The following is a 19,276-nucleotide window of genomic DNA, read 5'->3' on the forward strand; positions in this document are numbered from 1 at the left end:
ACAGACTGTTTATCATTTAACTTTGCCATGAGAAATAGTTGTATGATTAATTAGGTGCCTGACTTTTTATTTTCTACGGGGGTCGTTTGCTGTGTCATATATATATATATATATATATATTACTGTTATTAATTTTTTCCTTAGCTTAGTACGACAAGCAATATGCATAGTTGTCGAAAATGTCTGGTGTGACAAAAATGCTTTTCTTATTAAAAAAGAAACTATCAAAACACACCAAACTCTAAAAACATGTTTATGTATAGTGTTTGTTTGTTTTGAATTTCGCGCAAAGCTACACGAGGGCTATCTGCACTAGCCGTCCCTAATTTAGCAGTGTAAGACTAGAGAGAAGGCAGCTAGTCATCACCACCCTCCGCCAACTCTTGGGCTACTTTTTTTACCAACGAATAGTGGGATTGACCGTCACATTATAATACCCCCACGGCTGAAAGGGCGAGCATGTATGGTGTGACGGGGATTCGAACCCGCGACCCACAGATTGCGAGTCGAGCGCCCTAACCACCTGGCCATGCCGGGCCTTATGTATAGTGTAACATATATTTTAGAAAATATTATTAAACACTTTTATGGTTACGAAACTGAAATTTTCAAGCTGAATGGCATTTTAGGTGCTCATGAGATAAATGCCCAAGTCAGAGACCCCCTAGGACTTAGGTATAGCTGCTTCTAATGTTTAACTACTTGACCAGACGGAAGGAATAAAGTAGCATCTTGTGTGCAAATTTGTTTTTCTGACTGTTGGAAACGAATAACAGGATTGAATGTCACCTTTATAACACGGCCACAGCTGAAAGTGCGGAGCGTGTTTACCAGGATCACATTTCGAACCACGGATCCTTCAGTCCTTTGATCCTCAGTTTGAGACACTAATCATTGGGCCACGACTAGATCCTTTATATAGACGTCTTTATTAGAATGTTCCTCTTGGTTTGATGCAATCTCAATGAAGACAAAATTCACAAAATTTAACAAGAATCAGATGAATGTACTATTAAACATTCCAATATGAACGTTGTACATAATCTTACGAACTTGGTTTTGGCTTGAATTTCGCGCAAAGCTACACGTGGCCTAATTGCGCTCTTACGAACTTATCTGAATACCCTTATAAATAAAGTGTGGTGTCTCAATATAATATTGAATAGGGCGAATAAGAACTAAACAGTTACCACCAGGTTTGGTTTTGAAATTAAGCACAAAGCTACACAATGGGCTATCTGTGCTCTGCCCACCATATATATATATATATATATATATATCGAAACCCGGTTTTTAACGTTGTAAATCCACAGACATTTCGCTGTGTCACTGAGGGGGCGGGCAAATATTGATATAAAACTTTATGAGTTCAAACGTATTAAAAAGTCTATAAAGATTTATGCCCTGTGAAGTATTTTTTTTTTGCATTAGACATAAAGAACAATTCACGATTTTTTTAGATTTTTTTTAGTTGGACTTTTCAACGATATCGAGAAAAGTATTCTGGAAATTTAATGTTTCTTAAAATGCGTCATAGATCAACACACACCAAAAATTTGCCATTTTTTAGTTCTAATTGTCAGTCAAGTATACGTGTAAATCAGTAAGTTATCAAATTGTTTCTTTAAATGTGTCATAGATCAACACACAATAAACATTTGTCATCTTTTAGTTCTAATTGTCAGTCAAGTATATGTGTAAGTCAGTAAGTTATCAAATTGTTTTACAAAGATATACAAAACATTGGTAAGTTAAATAATTATGTATGTTAAATAAATTTACTCTACATAAGATAATAAATCTATTTGTACCTTTTTTTCAGTTCATAAACAACAAATTATTATTCTCGTATTTTAAGTTTCTCTTATTTCACTTGGTGAAAATTTATTACTAGAACTCGAAATTTATGCTATTTTTTTAGTGTCTTTGTATTCATCAAATTTGAGAAATATAATTTTAAATTTGGGATTTTGATTTAATAACTCTGGAGAATCAAATGCTTTAAGCTGATATTTTATGTATCAGTAGTCGGGAGTGAAGGCCGTGAATAAAATATTCTTTGAAAAACCTTTCCTTATTTCATAATTTACTGATTTGTACAGCATCGTCGTGAAATAGAAATGAAACTTATGTATTAAAAACTGAAAATATAATATAGATGGTACGTACAATGCAGAAATATTAACAATTGTAGGTAAATATAACACTGTATTCTAAGTTATAATGTATCCTTAAAACTATTTCTTAATAAGCGAAACACAATATCTTCTATCTGAAGCGATACAACTTTTGATTTTATTTGATAGGGTCGTAAATGTTAACATTCTTCAACAAACAGGAAAAAGTAAAACAGAAATACAAAGCCGATACTAAAAATGGATAGATGAAGAAATTTGATACAAATGATTCTAGATAAATATAACCAAGTTTGATAAATCACATTCAAACTATACCAGTTTATCACTGATATGTGTCGAATAATAATTTTTTCGCCATTATGTTGCATGACAGCAACATGAAATCATATTTACTTACTTTTATCAAATTTAATTAAAGTTACTTATTTCTAAATATTACTAACGTTCATCTTAAAGCTGCTATCTTTATCTTAGTGTTGGTATAACTCGCTTTGTTCTATAATAACACTTGAGGTGTACACAAGATAAAAGTTATTGTATTTTATACATTATATATGTACCTTTTGCAAATTCTTCTCCTTTCATACAAAATCCATTTGTTTTATCTCCCAGTAAATGAAGTAAAAGTACTTAATACAGTTACTTGGTTGAAGACTCAACCAGATTCTTTTGCTTAGCAACTTCTTTTACTTTTTCGTATTTCTGTATAAATTGCTACTGTTTTTAGTATAAGAATGTTTGTATCTACGACTCAACAAAAGTTTTGTTTACTGTTTTTAGCATTTATCATGCTAATTGAAATGATAACTTCACTATTCTTAAAAATACTTAAAATATTATACACACACACAGATACACACGTATGTGTATGTATATTTAGTACTAGCGTCATGATAAAACAACGTTATACTTAAATGGCGGGCAATTATGCTTCTAAAAATAATCCTTCATTTCTCTACTCAGAGTTTTAGAGGTGATCTTAGTTAACAGAAGAAACGTAATCTTATAGCATTGTTTTATATAGGTCCACAGAAAACATTTTGATTTTTGTATTATAAAAGTAGATGATTCAGGCTAAAAATATTTTGAAATTATCTTATTATTAAAGCATTAAATCGACTATAATAACGTTCTCTTACAGTTTCGTATATAAATGTACCTTAATATATCGAATTACACTGCATGTTAAAGTTTCAACTAATATTAATATGATGTTTTATATTAGGTGTGAAACATTTCAAACTATTTATCAGGTCCTATAACTCTAAAAGCACAGATAAATCCTCACTTAATTATTTAAACTATTCACATGATCAATCCTCTTTTGTGTTTCTTTGTAAACGCAAAGTTATCAAATTTGAATTCTTTATGAAAAGATAAGAACGTTACAAACCCAACGTTTTTAAAGTTAATCATTCAAACTTTAATTTGGAGAAACATAAATGAATAACTCTCTGTCCATAATTATTGAGTAATTAACAAAACTAGGCAAAGTTAACTTAATGTAACTTCAACTGAGAGATATATTTATTATTTCGAGATAATATACTTTAAATAAATAAAGTCGTATATCTCTATTAGACTTTTTTCTTATAAGTTTCCCAGGCTTGGTTATCACCAGTCTCTGAGCTTGACATTAAATCTCGCATGCAGTTGGAATAATTGCTTCGCTATATACAATACTTTGACCAAGAATGCTTGGAGAAAGCAGTCATAACAGAAGAATTCCATGAAGATAAGCAGCTTCCTTGAATCCATTCATATTGTTGAAAACAAAGAATATTTTTAGTAGTATAAAAGCGAACATCGATCCTTACTGGTATGGCTACACTGTTTAAGAAGGTCGCGTGTTTATTACAGGGTTTATTTCTTCACCGCTTACACTGTCTGAATTATAAAATATTTCATTGCTGACCTCATCTAGTCCACGTGATCTCTTAATTAACTTATTTCCACATTTACGACACTAGGATTACACAATTTTACAAATCTAAAGCCTGAAGAAGAAAATTCTATCAAGCGTAATAAGTCCTCTGAACTGACATCTCGTATTATTGACATAAAAAACTACACTTATAAAAACAGTAGTAGTATCTCTGAAGTTATTGAGCTTTCGAAAACTGTAAGAACAAGACATCACAAAGCATCTATTTCTAAATAGATTTGAAGAGCATGCTGAATTGTTTCTTTTTCACACTTTGAGAACGTTAGTGAGAGAACTTTGTTAACAATTTGTGGGCAGGATTTGTTATTTTCTCAATGTCCAGGCATAAACATGCAACTCCCAAAGTGTCAAAATAAAATGACCGATTTCGATGTTCCACATACTGGTATTTGTAGTTTCGGTTAGAGATAACTGTTACATGTGTAGGTAGAACTGCTGTAAATACGCATTGTTAAGTTTAAAGTTATTGGAGAAACCGTTTGTCATGTATGTTGCATTAATCGTCATGACTCAGAAGCAGCTGTAAATACTTTTCTAAGGGTCTTTATAAATATTTATAATTTCATACGTAAATTAGTACATTTCGTTTTTGGCAGTTTTGACTTGTAATTAACAACTATGATTTCTGTGCACTATTTTAGTGATCTCTAAAATGATGAAACTACACACCACGACAGGAACGATTTTCTATGACTTTCGTCTGTTGTTGTAAGCGTACCAAATATACCCGGTTTTATTAAGCTCTTCACGTAGTAGTGTAAAAATCCCAGAAAATTTATTTTTGAGTAAACAACGTTCAATAAGATTAACATTTGAAGAATTTATTCCCAGACTTATTTAGCCAACAATTTCAAATGCATCAAGGTCTGTAACTCATGTTGGTTTTCCCTTGTGCATTTCTATTATCTTTTCTTGATCTACGTACTGAAAAATGTGCGGTGCATCCAGGAGAATGCCAATCGTTCCGGCAGCTGTCACAGCAAAGAATATGTACAATTGGAGACGGTCTATCACCATAGCAACATATTTCCAATCTTCCCGTATCTGAAATAAGACATGACAAGATAAATACATTATAAGAAGCCCGACATGTACATATAAAGTACTAGAAAATACATAGCTCTTGAATAAATCCAATAATTGTAATATATGTATCACACTGGAGGCATCAGTTAACGATACGCTATCACTTTCTTTGGGGAATTAAATACATTATATCGTGTGTAAAAAAAACAATGTATTAATTTCGGTACTCGGAAGACTTCCAAAGTAGTGTTAGTTTGATATTTTGTAAATCGCAAAAATATTTACTTTCTGACAGTTTTTTTATTTCATGTTTATAAATACTAAATAGCATTAAGCTTATGAAAATCATAACATTACAGTACATATAAAGCAGTTCTATAGGAATATTACTTAACGTTCTCAAAGATCTGTCAGAATTGTTCATATACATAACAAAAAATTATGAATGAACAAATGTTTAATTACAAATAATTAATGTACGAAGATAAATGGTAATCATGCTACTGAAACTATTCAGCTCAAGTCATTAAAATTAAAATATATATTTTTGATTGTGAGAAATGTCGTTTCGTCTAATTCTCTACAATTTGAAAATACCTTTTAACTAGTAAAATTTGTGTTTCGGTGATATTTAGTAGTGAAACAGTGAGATAGCAGGCTGTAATATCTTTAGCTGAATCTTGAATTAAAAATAAAACTGACAAATAGACGCCTATTATTGTGGATAGGTAGTTTCTCAAAATAGAGTAGTAATACATACTTACTTGAAATACAATATATATTTGAAAAACATTGACAATCACTAAGAATTGATTCCATGTCACACCTTAATCAACTACAAACATTTAAGTTTGTTATAACGCTCTGGTGGTTGAGCCATAAACTCGAGGGTTTATAATGCTTGGGCTCGATCCCTGCGGAGGGCATAGCGTAGGTAGTCTATAGTGTAGTTTTGCGCTTAAACAAACAAATGATTGTTAGAAAGTTTTTTGAAGATTTTGTTTCCTTGATTTCAAGAGGTAATGTAGAATTCACTAATACATATGATAAAAAAATCACTTGTATATATATACACGGTAAAATGAACAATCCTTCAATATATACACACACATATTTCTAACTGTTATAAGATAAATTGCCACATGGTGAAAGCTCACAGTTTTTTTTTAATTCTTCACACAGTCACCAAAGGAACAAAAGCAAATTGATTTCCTCTGTGCGTCAGTTAATCTCACGAGACCAGACTTGGTAGTTTTAAGCACAACTTTTAAGTCTTTTTTAATAAGGTTAGAATGCAATCATCATTCTGGATCAACTATTCCACCCACGTTTGCCGCTATCAGCCTCAAACGGCACTTCACTCAATAAACGATATTTACGCTTCTATATTCGATGTTTTACGAGGTAAACAGGTGTTTTAAATGGCGAGCACTGTGAATAAATCACACACTTTAGGTCGTTACTTACTTCTAAACAGTGTGTGTCAGGATACTTGCCACTTCACCGGATGGCAGTGACCATATAAATATAACTTATTGTTGTACGATATCTGAGGGTCATGAAGTCGTTTAGTCTAAATATCATGCCGTACGATACTCTATGAGTCATTCTTATTGTTCGTACGTTTTACCGACTTTCATATTTCATGGCACAATTTATAGGCTGTTACATGGTAAAAAATTAACATAATGTGGTAATTAATTGATATATTGTTCATTTTTCAGCGCGATAGATTTTACCTTAAACAAGGTTTAACAGATATTTGTTACGTGAAGATTTATTATCTTTCATTAATAATTATAATACCAAAAAGCAGAATGAATGAAATTATTTATTTTTGTAAATTAATAAGAGACTGCACTGGATCCTTTATCTGCTGCATGAAATTTAAGTTATTTAATTGGAATTAATAACTAATAAAACTATAACTTGTATTTTTAGTGTTACTTCATGCTGTTTATCAATACGTTTCTTAGTTGTTCTTTCACTACTGACTTGTTCAACAGCTGTATACATTTACATCCATGGATGTCCAGAAACGCCTTATTTTAACTCTGATTACATTTTCTCATGTAATTTCTAAAAGTACAGAGGTTGATTAAGTTATAATAAAACGATTTTGGAACCTCAAAACATCGTTACACTCCATGTCAGGTCATGGTCTTTCTGACAACCGAGCATCGTAGCTTTTATTACAAAATACTCTGTTGTAAGGTTATCAAATCACTTCTCCTGCTGGTTTCCATGATCCATCCAATGTATGATGACGATAGTTTTACAGCGCTTTTTCAGCAGTACATCGCTCAGAAATCCATAGGCGCTGCATTCGTCAACTTGACTGGAATGTCTTCGTGTGGAATAGCATGAACATCCACTTCATTCTCTAGCTGCTTGAAGTATGTCACGTATAACAGATATGTCGTGAAAACAACTCATGTACACGCACCGTATTTTGCTTTTTCAAACGGAGATCCTTCTTGATTATATTGCATACTGTTGCCTGAGGTATGTGACCGGTTTTTGTTACTGACTTTTGTGTTTGTGAATTATCAGTTGTTACAAAACACTGCAATGTGTTTACCATGGCTAGGGTATGACTTGTTGTAGGTCCATATTCGTTTATTTCTCAATGTCATCACGTATGAGAGGTATCCCCGTCTTAGAAATTCGAAATTCCTAATCTGAACACATCTTTATGACCTGGGGGTGAAACTATCTTGCGTCGGAAAAGGCTGTCATACACACTTTTAAAAGCGATCAATTTTGAATGGCATCATACTACTTACAGTTGTATCACATATTAGAAGTGGTGAAGGCATGTATTCTACAGTATGATGGTTTGGTTGATCAAGTACAGCAAGATGTCAAGTGATGATTGTGAAGTTTAAAATCTCTGAATGGACAAACTGGAGTGATTAACTATCTTATGTCATCTACTGCTTCACAAAATTTGATATACATTTCACATACCAGTACCAATGTATGAATGTTTTCAGAAATGTGTGGAGTAGCTACAAGCTGTTAACGATCATACACATGAATTTATGTTCTAAAGAATAGGAAAGGGAGTTATAATTGAATTGGTAAGACAAGGAACAGTTTCAAAACAAAGCTTGTTACAGGCTAGAAGCATGACAGGTTCTGGAACAAAATTAGGCCAGTTCATATATCATGATTTGATAGCTCAGTTTGTTGAACTTCACTTATTAACAATTAAGTGGTGCAATCACGTGTGTGTGTGTTTGGAGCATGTAAATAAATTGAAACCAATTGACGAGCCTCTTGCGGATTGAATGGATCAAGAGATAGAGAAAGAAATGGAAAAGAGGTTTTGGACATTGATGAGAATGATGATTTCAATGACCAAAATCCAAATAAGGTGAACAGTGATGTTATGAGAACTTGTGCGATCTTTCACAAACAATTAGATAAGGATGAAACAATGTTTGTGCATGTAACTTGTTTGAAAGAAAGTCTGCAGTGACATTGCCAATCTCTGCTACGCTTGAAAATGATCAGATACGATAAGCTAGGACGGCATCTTATAATTATTGTAATATTTAAGCACTTAAAGGGATTTTCAATAATTGTTTAGTGTACACTTAAGTAAATCTTCATGATGTAAGTTAATCATTAAAATGCTCTAGATTCACCTGTGAATTGGCAGTTAAGAGAGCTTTGTGACCACAGGTGAACATCAGCTATTAACTAGAATTTAACATCTGAAAGACAAAAATAAATTAGTAGCCTTTCCTTTCTGAGCGACGGAATAGAATTTAACGATGAATATTGAATATGTTCATCTGAAATACAATTTGTTACATTATCAAGTGAAATTATTTTGACAATATGTAATGCAGATTACAGTTTAGTTGTCACTCAAGATGAAATCTACACATGTTATTGATGAATAGAAAAGGTTTTGGTAAAAAAATAGACATGGACAAGTTAAATGATTCAGAAGATAACGTCAGAAAGAAAGGTAATGCTTTCCACAAGATGGAATAACTCTCTAACAGAAGTAACGTTACGATTTTGGGATCATAAATACTTGTGAACATCAATAGCTTTTGCGTCAGTCAAAAGTTAGTAATGTTATTTTTTTGTATTATAGACAGTTTGATATTGTAGTTATAACAGCTATGATGCACAGTTTACTGGAAACAGTGGAATTATCTACTGAAAAATCAGTATACTGAGGGTTAATTGCACTTTACATGAATGATGTTTAAAGATCCATTGCTGAGCATGCATATTAACAAACAAAACAACATCTATTGGAATGAGCTATTTCAAAGTAAAACAGAGGACCAAACACGTTGTCAAACGTTGCTCAAACCGTTCACTGTTCTGAAGTTGTCTTTCTAGGCCACATTTAAGCAGACAAAAGTATAAACTATTTATAGCAGCATTGCAGAAACTTGCTGATATATATAAGGAATAGCGTGAACATTGGTATATGGTTAAATGGGAATAATTATGATTCCAGTAGTTTATTTCGAAATCTTTCTCATCAAAATGATCATTGATTTTGTGGTATGGTTGGGAATTTATGTATGGCTGGTTTGTTACCCTTCATCAACTTCCAATCCATGCATGTTACATTGTTAATGGTACTAGAAGATATATGCAGCTTCATTTCAATTGCTTTTGTGATCAAATAATTCTCTTCTGAAACTATAGTCTTTATAAATGAGGGAATTGCTCCAGCTTGGTTTGGGGTGTGGTTTTGGAGATCATTACCAATAGTACTCTGCACGTAATGAAAGTGTTGTTAATGTACAGAACAGTGCATAGTTCATATGCACAAAGGTAAACATATTGTTAATAACGAAAAAACACAGGAACGACTGAAAAAAAAGATAAGGAAGCATGCATCACATGTTGCGTGCATGCAATTTTGAACTTCTTCTTTGTACCGTAAAATGAATTAACTTTCAAAGAAGTTCTTTGCTAAATCTTTTCAATTTTTGAGCTACTTCTTGTATGACATGGTGAATAAAAAAAATATATTAATGCAGGATAGTGTGTTGTTATTCTAGTTTAGCCGTAGATATTTGTGTATTAGTTTTAGTTTGAATTTCAAAACATGGACAAAGATTTGGGTGAAAGTTGGGTGTGTTTTAACCCTTTACTTGGTAACTGTCCTCTAAGTACTGTAAACAATGCTGAAGATACTATTAACCAACATAATGTTTGTTGGAAGTTTGATATTGTTCTCCATGATATGATATATTTTGCTGAAAATTTCAACTACAGCATATTAGTAAATACAACAGTTTTATTACGAGCTCAGATTGAATGTGAATGGCACAGTTCTGTTACCTGGGTTATTGGTGTGAAAATCACTTATTAAATTCTGGTCGGAACTGTATTGTTGCCGGCATGAATCTTATCCATCTTTCTTTACGAAACTATACAGTGAATATATATTTGCATTTTATCACTTATAAAATATAAATGCATATATATGTTTATATTGTAATAATATAGGTTAAAATGACAGTGTAAATTTAAAGGTAAAAATTGAAAATGAGGTATGACGTTATAACAACACAGAGATGTGCAAACATCATTATGGGGGTTGGAATGCCAACTTCAAGGACAGTTTTACTGTCTCCTCCACTGATGAATATATTCCAATTATTTCTTTCTTCTTAATTTTTTTTTTTAGCAGCCACCTTACCACATCTGGCTGTAGACAGCGAAAGATGCCAAAGATGAGGGACGTTGTGGGCTAGAGCATCCACATCTGCTCTTTTTCATTGTGTATTTATTTTATTATTATTATTAAGAATGCGAGGCTTGCGAAACTGAGGTTAAACTGGATAGACGGTGTACCCCCAACGCAAGTTGGGTCTTACTTCCGCCAGTACCTCAACAACCAGGGCACATCACATTACTACCCACCTTATGGTGTGTTCCCAGATGGTACATGTTTGTTTTATAGTTGCGTTGTTTCTATTATCTTTTTTGCTTTCATTTTATATGTAATATTACAATTAATTATTTTTCATCTAAGGTTTGGATATGCTGTGTTAAGTTCACGCTATGATGTAACCTTTTTTTCTTTGTTATATAATTATATATACATATATATACCTAGATGCTCTTGAAGCATACCAGCTAAATTTAATAAAGACCAGTTATAATTCCTGGTGGACAATTAGAATTTTTCTGAAGAACCAGTTAGAAATTTTGCTAATTTCAGACCATGATACACATCATAATAAAATAAAATAGTGTTGATGACTTAGATCTCATTTATTCAATATTATATTTTTATTGCTTATTTTACCTGTATGTATTCGTCTTCACTCCGTAGATGCTCCGCAATAAACTCTATAGCTTCAGTTGCTCTATATGCTTTGGGGCTTAAGAACAAAGTGTCCTGTGGTTCTGTGTCAAGCAGTTGAACCTCAGGTTCTGGAGAAGGTTTTCTTGCTGCTGTACAATTTGGGTGGTGGATGTCAGCTAATTCCATTAACTCTGCCTTGTTTCTTGCATTATACTGCTTTCTATCAGGTGAACTGTGGTAAAAGTGATGGGTCCCATATCCTGGCATCTCCATCATCCACCTCAGTCTGGTCTTCTTTGGCCTCTTCATGAACAAAAGAATAGGCAAATATTTTAAAAATGCCACTCGAATCCAATTGGGCATTTGATGAGTCCGTGGGCCTCTGAAGTTCCAATTGATAATGATTACTGTTATAAGAATGGAACCAGTATTCATTAAAAAGGTGAAGAGCAGATATTTTGCAATCAAAGGAAGTACAAGAGAAGTAGGTGGCAAGATCTTCGACACTAATAGCAAGAACACTACTAAAGAGAGCAAGATTGATATTCCAAGAGTCACTTTTTCTCCAGCTTCTGCAGGAAGATAGAAGACAAGAATACAGAGAAAAGATATAGAAAAGGTGGGGAGAATAAGATTCACTGTATAAAAGAGTGCTTTCCGACGAATAGTAATATAGAAAGAGATGTCCGTTTCAGTAGGTTTGCCATATTTGGAATTATTGTTGACATTAAGGAATGCTGGAACTTCTACAATGTCCCAAGTGCCACTTTTCCAATAATCAGAGAGATCTACCCAGAAGTTATCGCCATACAGTTTTAAGGCCACTTCATCTCCATTGAATGTCCACGAGCCAAACTTCATAACACATTTTTGCTGATCAAAAGGAAAATAGGTTACGTCAATGGTGCAAGAACTCTGGTAAATGGCGGGAGGCACCCACATCACCCTCCCATCAGGATAAATGAGAACGTTGGACTTGTAACGGACCTCGTAGTTTCCATCAGCACTATCAAAATAAAGAATAACTTAATTTATCCTAAGACACAAGTAGTATACAAAAAGTGGTATACGTAATAGTGTGTTTGGAAATCCCTTAAGCCGAGTAAATAAATTGTTAGGTTTGTTTACCCTGTTTTACAAGGAAGTTTATCTTGATATAAGACATAGCTTAAACAGTATTTGCTGAAGTTAACCACTCTTTGTTAAAACGATGTTTTAAGTCATGTTTGTTTCGTTGGATTGCGAGGGCTATTTACGCTAGCCGTCCTTAATTTTGAAGTGATAGACTAGAGTACATAAGATGTACAGACAATTACTATTCAAAATGTTCTAGCTATAGATAACCAGCTAAAACTGAAATAATCATTAGTAGCATAGCTACAGATACTGATCAAATGGATAATCAGAATTTATCACGTTTACCATGTCCCTTAATTGTATTAATATCCTATAGTCCAACTTACTGTACTTCAATTAATAATTATTATGCTATAAGAGGGACAGAGGTTGTAATTAGCACGACTTGTGTTATATTTAAGAGTATCACAATTCATGGAATGTGACCTTTACTCTAACCAATGATCTTATTTGGTTACATTTCAAGATATACTTATGTACCTAAATTAACAAGTGAAATGATATTGGTATAGAAACACTTCACTATAAAACACTGGAACTTATATAACTGGTAATTGGAATTATATTTCTCTATTTAGAGAATATATTGACCACAATATATGCATTCTTAATATTTTGAGAATTGCATCTTAAGATTTATATTTATATAGTTTTGAAAAAAACATTGTTATGATAATTATGATACATACATGAGATACACCTACTAAGTTCGAACATATTTACGATAATATAAGTTTGCTAACATTTTAGTTGTAGAATATTCATATTAAAGTAAGCTGATTATATTTCTAATTTTTCATTAAATATTACGTATGTGAGCTTCTTCATAGATCATTATTCAAATTAACAGACATATAAGCAACATGTAATTATGTATCATAATATTTATTGGAGAAATATCAGTCGAATTTATATATAACTGAAAGTGTGTTTGGGAAATCTCTTGGGCGAAGTAAGTAAATTATTAGTTCACGGGGATTAATAGAGAATTGATTATGATATAAGGCAGCTTAGATACGACATTAAGTTAATAACACATTGTTACAACGATGTTGTAGGTCACGTGCTTACCTTGGAACTATTTGTTTTGTTGGAATGCGAGGACTATTTTGATGTGATAGACTATAAAAAAGTAGCTAATTAACATCACCCGCTCCAAACTCTTGGACTACTCTTGTCAGACCAAATACTGAGATTTGAACGTTAGTCTTATAATGTACCTATCTGTGCTCTGCCCACCACGGGTATCGAAACCCGGATTCTAGCGTTATAAGTCTGCAGACATACCGCTGTGCCACTGGGCCAAATCTTGGGCTACTATTTGCCAAGGAACAGTGGGATTAACAATCACAAATGTCCCCATGGTTGAATGGGTAAGCATGTTGGAGGACGAGATTCGAACCCATGATCCGCAGATTACAAATCAAGTGCCTTAAGTACCTTAATTATATTTAGTTGACGGCAAATTCTCAAGCCCTCGATAATGCAATGTCCCCACGAATGGATGTATGATCTAAATAAAGGTGCTTAAGTTATTCTAAGAAAAGACATAAGCACAGCAAAGAGATGCAATATTTTGGATACACTGATTTCAAAAATATAATATCTATAGCATTATGAAAAACACTGGCAAGGTAAGGTTAGCACGTCTGCATGGGATTAAATATTTATCTACCTACAGCATTCCACATCACTCAGGATTGTAGGTAGATTGACAAAATCCACAGATTAGTTCTTCATCGACCATTTTCCCCCATCCCGAAAGTGACTGCTAACAAGTTGCAAGTATACTAATTATCTGTGCACGTGATAATTCACCAAGATCTCGTCTTTGTAAAGAGGAATAAATCATTATTGAACAAACTACTTCTTCTCAGACAAACACACATTGAACAGAGGAAGACACGTTTCAGAAAACTAAGAGAAATGTTATACACGTGAAAAGATGGAATTTGGTTCTAGCATCTGACGAGGGCTGGGCCTTGGTGAATGGGTGCGACAAAAGATGAGTGATTTCCTACCGATCACACAATGATCAGGGCTTTTTAACATGATAAACATAATGTAAAGAACCCTTTTCATCTGATTTTAAGGTTGCCTCAAATTTTTTGCATATCTGAAAACTTAAATTTCATTAACTTCAAAGCAAAGCAAAGATGAATGCTAGTTACTATTAAGATTACCAATTAATGATGCAAGATGGAACTCCTTTTACTGTAAGCCCACAGCAGAGTTTCTGAAAACCTTGGAAAAATAAACCATTGCTCACGCCCTACTGAAAATTACGAGACATACAAAATCAGGCTCTAGTTCACGATATAAACTGGCTATTAGTTTCCAGTCATTTTAAAGGTAAACATGCGCGAATGTTTTACAAGTTATCAAGTCTCACAGTCACGCTCCAGTAATTTGTCTCTTCCTGAAAATACTATCCTTATATACATATTACAGACTAACGGAAAGAACATGAAAAAAAATATAAATAAGATACTTTGTACTGTCCTGACTTTTCTTCTATAGTTCATGGGTGGAAGAAAGTATAGCATAAATATAAATTATGATATACTTTCTTCCACCCGTGAACTATAGAAGAAAAGTCAGGACAGCACAAAGACCCTTATTTATATATATAATATACTTTCTTCCACCCATGAACTATAGAAGAAAAGTCAGGACAGCACAAAGTCTCTTGTTTTATCTGTCATTTTCTTCATGCTGTTTAGAAAAGTCTTTTTCACATTTTCGGTGAGTAAATGCAATAAGAACAAAACCTTAAAGACTTACACTACTATGAGTCCTGACGATGATAGTATTAAGACTATAAATAGGGTTAGAGTTATGAATACATAATCTGCTTAAAAATATATCAATTTTCAAGTGCTTTCATGATTATCAGTTAAACTAGTAAATACAAACGACTAATATTTCCAAAATTATACATTCGTTTTTTGCTATTTTACTAAAAGAAGAGCTAAAAATCATAAAATATGTTTTACCTCAAAAATGTTATTCATAACTTTATTTTATCGGCATTTAGTCAGAAAATACTAATTAATACAAAATATCTGTTAAATAGTAAATGTTATATACAATATCCTGGTTCTCTGCATTAAGGTTCCATGACAAATTTTTTTGAAGGAGTACTTTTTCTTACTTATTAAATAATACAATATCAGGTTTCCAAACTTTGTCTGGTGGTAAACGAAGAACAGTTATCCCTCCATATTCAGCTTCATCCCACTGTAACTGGTAGTCAAACCAAAGCTAAAAAGAAACAATGCAATTAACTGCATCATATATATATAATAACTTCAGATAGAATGTTGTTGTAATAAACAAATAAACCTCAAGTAAATAGCAAACAAATTGTATTAGTATTTATTGGATCTGCTCTACGCAATATTTAAGGCAGAAACATAATTACATATCTTATTTACATAAACTACATTCCATTCCTGAGAGGACTTTGGATACGAATGTTCTTAGAAGTATGGCGGAAAACAATCGAGAATAGGGTTCATTTCTAGCAACTGTTCTCGTCATGGGGAAGTGGTAATGTCTTGACCTTTAAGCTATCGTTTTGTTGGTCAGACTGAAAACACCTTGTCTGGTAAGCTGGTCATTAAAGAAAGCTTTGCTCGAGTTTTGTGACGTATCGAGCAGCACAGATCTTCTTACCTTTTCTTAGCATATTGCCAGTTGTGATAATCCAGTTGCCCAAACGAAACTTCACACCATAACATCTTATAGTGATCTTTACATGGTTCAGTAAAAGTTCAGAGAATCATAGTCGCCTAATCTAGGTGTGTCCACTATCTGAAAATTATGTAAATCTGTAATTGTAAGAAAAAACTAGTGTCCTAAAGTGCAGGAAACTGGGATAATACCTGAGATTTCCACTGCTGTAGACTTAACGATATTACATGGAATGGAGAGTGGTTTACTCTAACAAAGCACATGTTATGAAGATAATTCCTGATGATATTTAGCATATTTGTACATGTTCTGCAACAGTAGCAGCCATTCGACATGGGCCATTATCCATACTTTTCATTAATAACAGCATGAAGAGACAGTCTGTTTTCTTGGTTGTGGATCTCGAGCCGTAAAAAACAAAACAGAACAAACTTGTTTGTGGACGCGAATAGACTGAATTATTATCCTATTTGTTATGGTCAGCGGTGTCGTAAGTGACCTAGCAATTTTTCTCTGACTTTAACCGCTCTCCCATCGTTCAGCTATGCGACCTCGCGAAAATATATGGTTACTTCCCGGGTTCCTTTCGTTCAAAGCGTAGCTATGGAGTTTTTATCAAGCAATACGTTTAATTATAAGCCGGGATTATTTATATGGCGTCATGGATATGGTCGATCTGTAGTGTCAGCAGCGTCTATTAACTTGTAGGTCAGTTATGTACATACTGAGGAATCAACTCTCTGCTTTCAACTAGCAGATGCATAATATAAACGAGTTTATTTGCTGCTGAAAACCTATACCAGTTCTATAATATCTTACTCAATTAGACAAGATAATACAAATTATTAGTATGTTAGAGATAACATTTCATTACACTACATTTAATATTGGCTTGACAGACATTCCTGTCACACAAGACGCTAAGCCTTCCAAATACAGTTAATGAAACGTTTGATTAATATTATTTAATGATGCTGAACAGTTTAAAAATACGAAATAAACAAAAGATTACTTACCAGCTGAAGCCATACATTGGACGTCATAATTTGGTTTTTCTCATTCTGCAATTAAGATATTCTTGGTGTGAAATTAAGTAATTCGTAATCATTAACTACTCAGTCAAAGAAACTGTTATTTATTAAACAATGAAATTATAAATTAACATTTAAGATAGAAAAGTACGTAAACAACAATGAATTTTTTCTATAGTCATACTGTTGTCAAATCTGAAGCAAAGTTTTATTGTCGGTATTACACATACTTTTTAAAAAGTATAATGCATATATATGGCCATATATGGATGTGTGCGCGTGCGCATGCATGTGTATGTAAGTATAAATGTGGTTATATATATATATATGTATGTGTGTATGTGTACGCTTTTAAGTATATATATATATAAAACTTCCTATTGGTTCAAGCGTTTGTAAGCATTGTTATACACGTTTATTTGTTACATTGTCACGCGACCTTCGATTTAGAATGTTTTCGTTTACGGATTTACTGTTCAGTTAGTGATACCTGAAGAAGCCCGAAACGTTGTATCCACAACAGTATATGTATTAAAATATATATATCTAGAGTTAACTCCTTGTTGTGGTTTTACCTATTACACATAGTTTGTTTAATTCATTATTATTCTTTACTAAGACCACGATTTTCGGCTTTTACAAACGATCACGTATGTTCTACATGAAGAAGGCTAAGGCTAACGAGCTAAAACACGTATTTTTAATAAAATAATAATAGTAAATACCTATAACAATAAGAATTATTATATTACAAGCCCCGATGAAGCCGCAATGACGACACGTTAGCTGAAATGCAAGGTTTTATTATTATTATTTGGAGAGTAGAGGTCGTTTTTTAATTGACTTTACTCTCAAAATCTCTAAATCCTTCTAATATGCCCCAAAAGTTCTGAAAAACAACATCAATTAACTTGTGTATGTCTTATCATATAAAGAATAACGGAAACCATAATTATAGAAAAGAAACAATAGTAAGTCAGTATAAAAGCAATGGACCTGTACATATTGTTATAACAAAAATAAATCATATATGTACATGTAAAAACCAGAACGAACATTTCATAAAGCGTTTCGACTACGTTGCATTAGTATTTGTTAAGACAACCAGAAAAGGAAAATGTATTAGAAATTGCCTTGATTTCCTGGAGAAAGGATAAACTAATGGACCAAAAATTCAAAGGAGGACCGTTACATTTAGCATATATTTAGAATAAAATGAAAAATGTAGACATAAAAAATTAAAAACACAAATGCTATATAGTAGTTTAGATATGATGAAATAATAAAGAACAAGACGTTTCAAGAAGATAACTCAGTATAATTTCTGGTTTCATAATTCAGCAATTTTATTGTAAAATATATCTAAAAAAATAATACCTCTGTAGACAACGTGTGTAATAACAAAAAAATTACATTCATTAACCCAATGTATGCTATGTAACCACGTATAAATACCATAAGTTAAGCAATCGAGATAGAATACAAATGCATAACAAAATATAATTAACACACATTGAATAATTCATTATGAAATTGTTTTAATAATAGAAATTCATGTACCTTCCGAATTTATTGTCACGTTTAAGAGTGAAAGTTGTTGTTCTAAAGCACAAAGCTGCATAATAAGCTGTCTGTGCTGTGCCCACGGCGGGTGTTGAAACACGATTTTTAGCGTTTTAAGCCAAGAAAGTTATCGCTGCACCATCTGGAGACAATAGTGAAGGAAATTAACAATATTTATATATATCTACGCATACTGACTAACTTCATACTAAGTATCCCCCAGTGGGACAGCAGTAAGTTTACGGATTTACTAAGCTTAAATCCAGGAGTTGGATTCTTCTTGGTGGATATAGTAGATAGCCTCATGTGGATTTACCCTAAACAATTATACTAAGTATACTTATATTTGTTTTTATTAGGATGTAGGACTATACAATTTTTATAAGGAGGAAATCCGGCAAAGGTTTTATAGACATAGAGCAATTTAATTCATGTGAAACAT

At 32.7% G+C, this 19,276-nt stretch overlaps 1 protein-coding gene across 1 annotated transcript in view; it reads right to left on the bottom strand.

Moving 5' to 3' along the window:
* Window positions 1-1,597: 1,597 nt before the first annotated feature.
* LOC106473475 (acetylcholine receptor subunit beta-like 1) overlaps window positions 1,598-19,276 on the bottom strand; it is a 119,887-nt gene continuing 102,208 nt past the window's right edge. The window contains exons 3-6 of the mRNA XM_013934157.2: window positions 17,257-17,301; window positions 15,699-15,808; window positions 11,408-12,413; window positions 1,598-5,127 (exon numbers count right to left, since the gene is read on the bottom strand). Coding sequence (XP_013789611.2) covers window positions 4,957-5,127; window positions 11,408-12,413; window positions 15,699-15,808; window positions 17,257-17,301 — 1,332 coding nt within the window. The 3' untranslated portion in view covers window positions 1,598-4,956. The remainder of the gene's footprint in view (window positions 5,128-11,407; window positions 12,414-15,698; window positions 15,809-17,256; window positions 17,302-19,276) is intronic.

This window comes from Limulus polyphemus, unplaced genomic scaffold, assembly GCF_000517525.1.
Source record: "Limulus polyphemus unplaced genomic scaffold, Limulus_polyphemus-2.1.2 Scaffold130, whole genome shotgun sequence".
NCBI classification, from domain to species: Eukaryota; Metazoa; Arthropoda; class Merostomata; order Xiphosura; family Limulidae; genus Limulus; species Limulus polyphemus.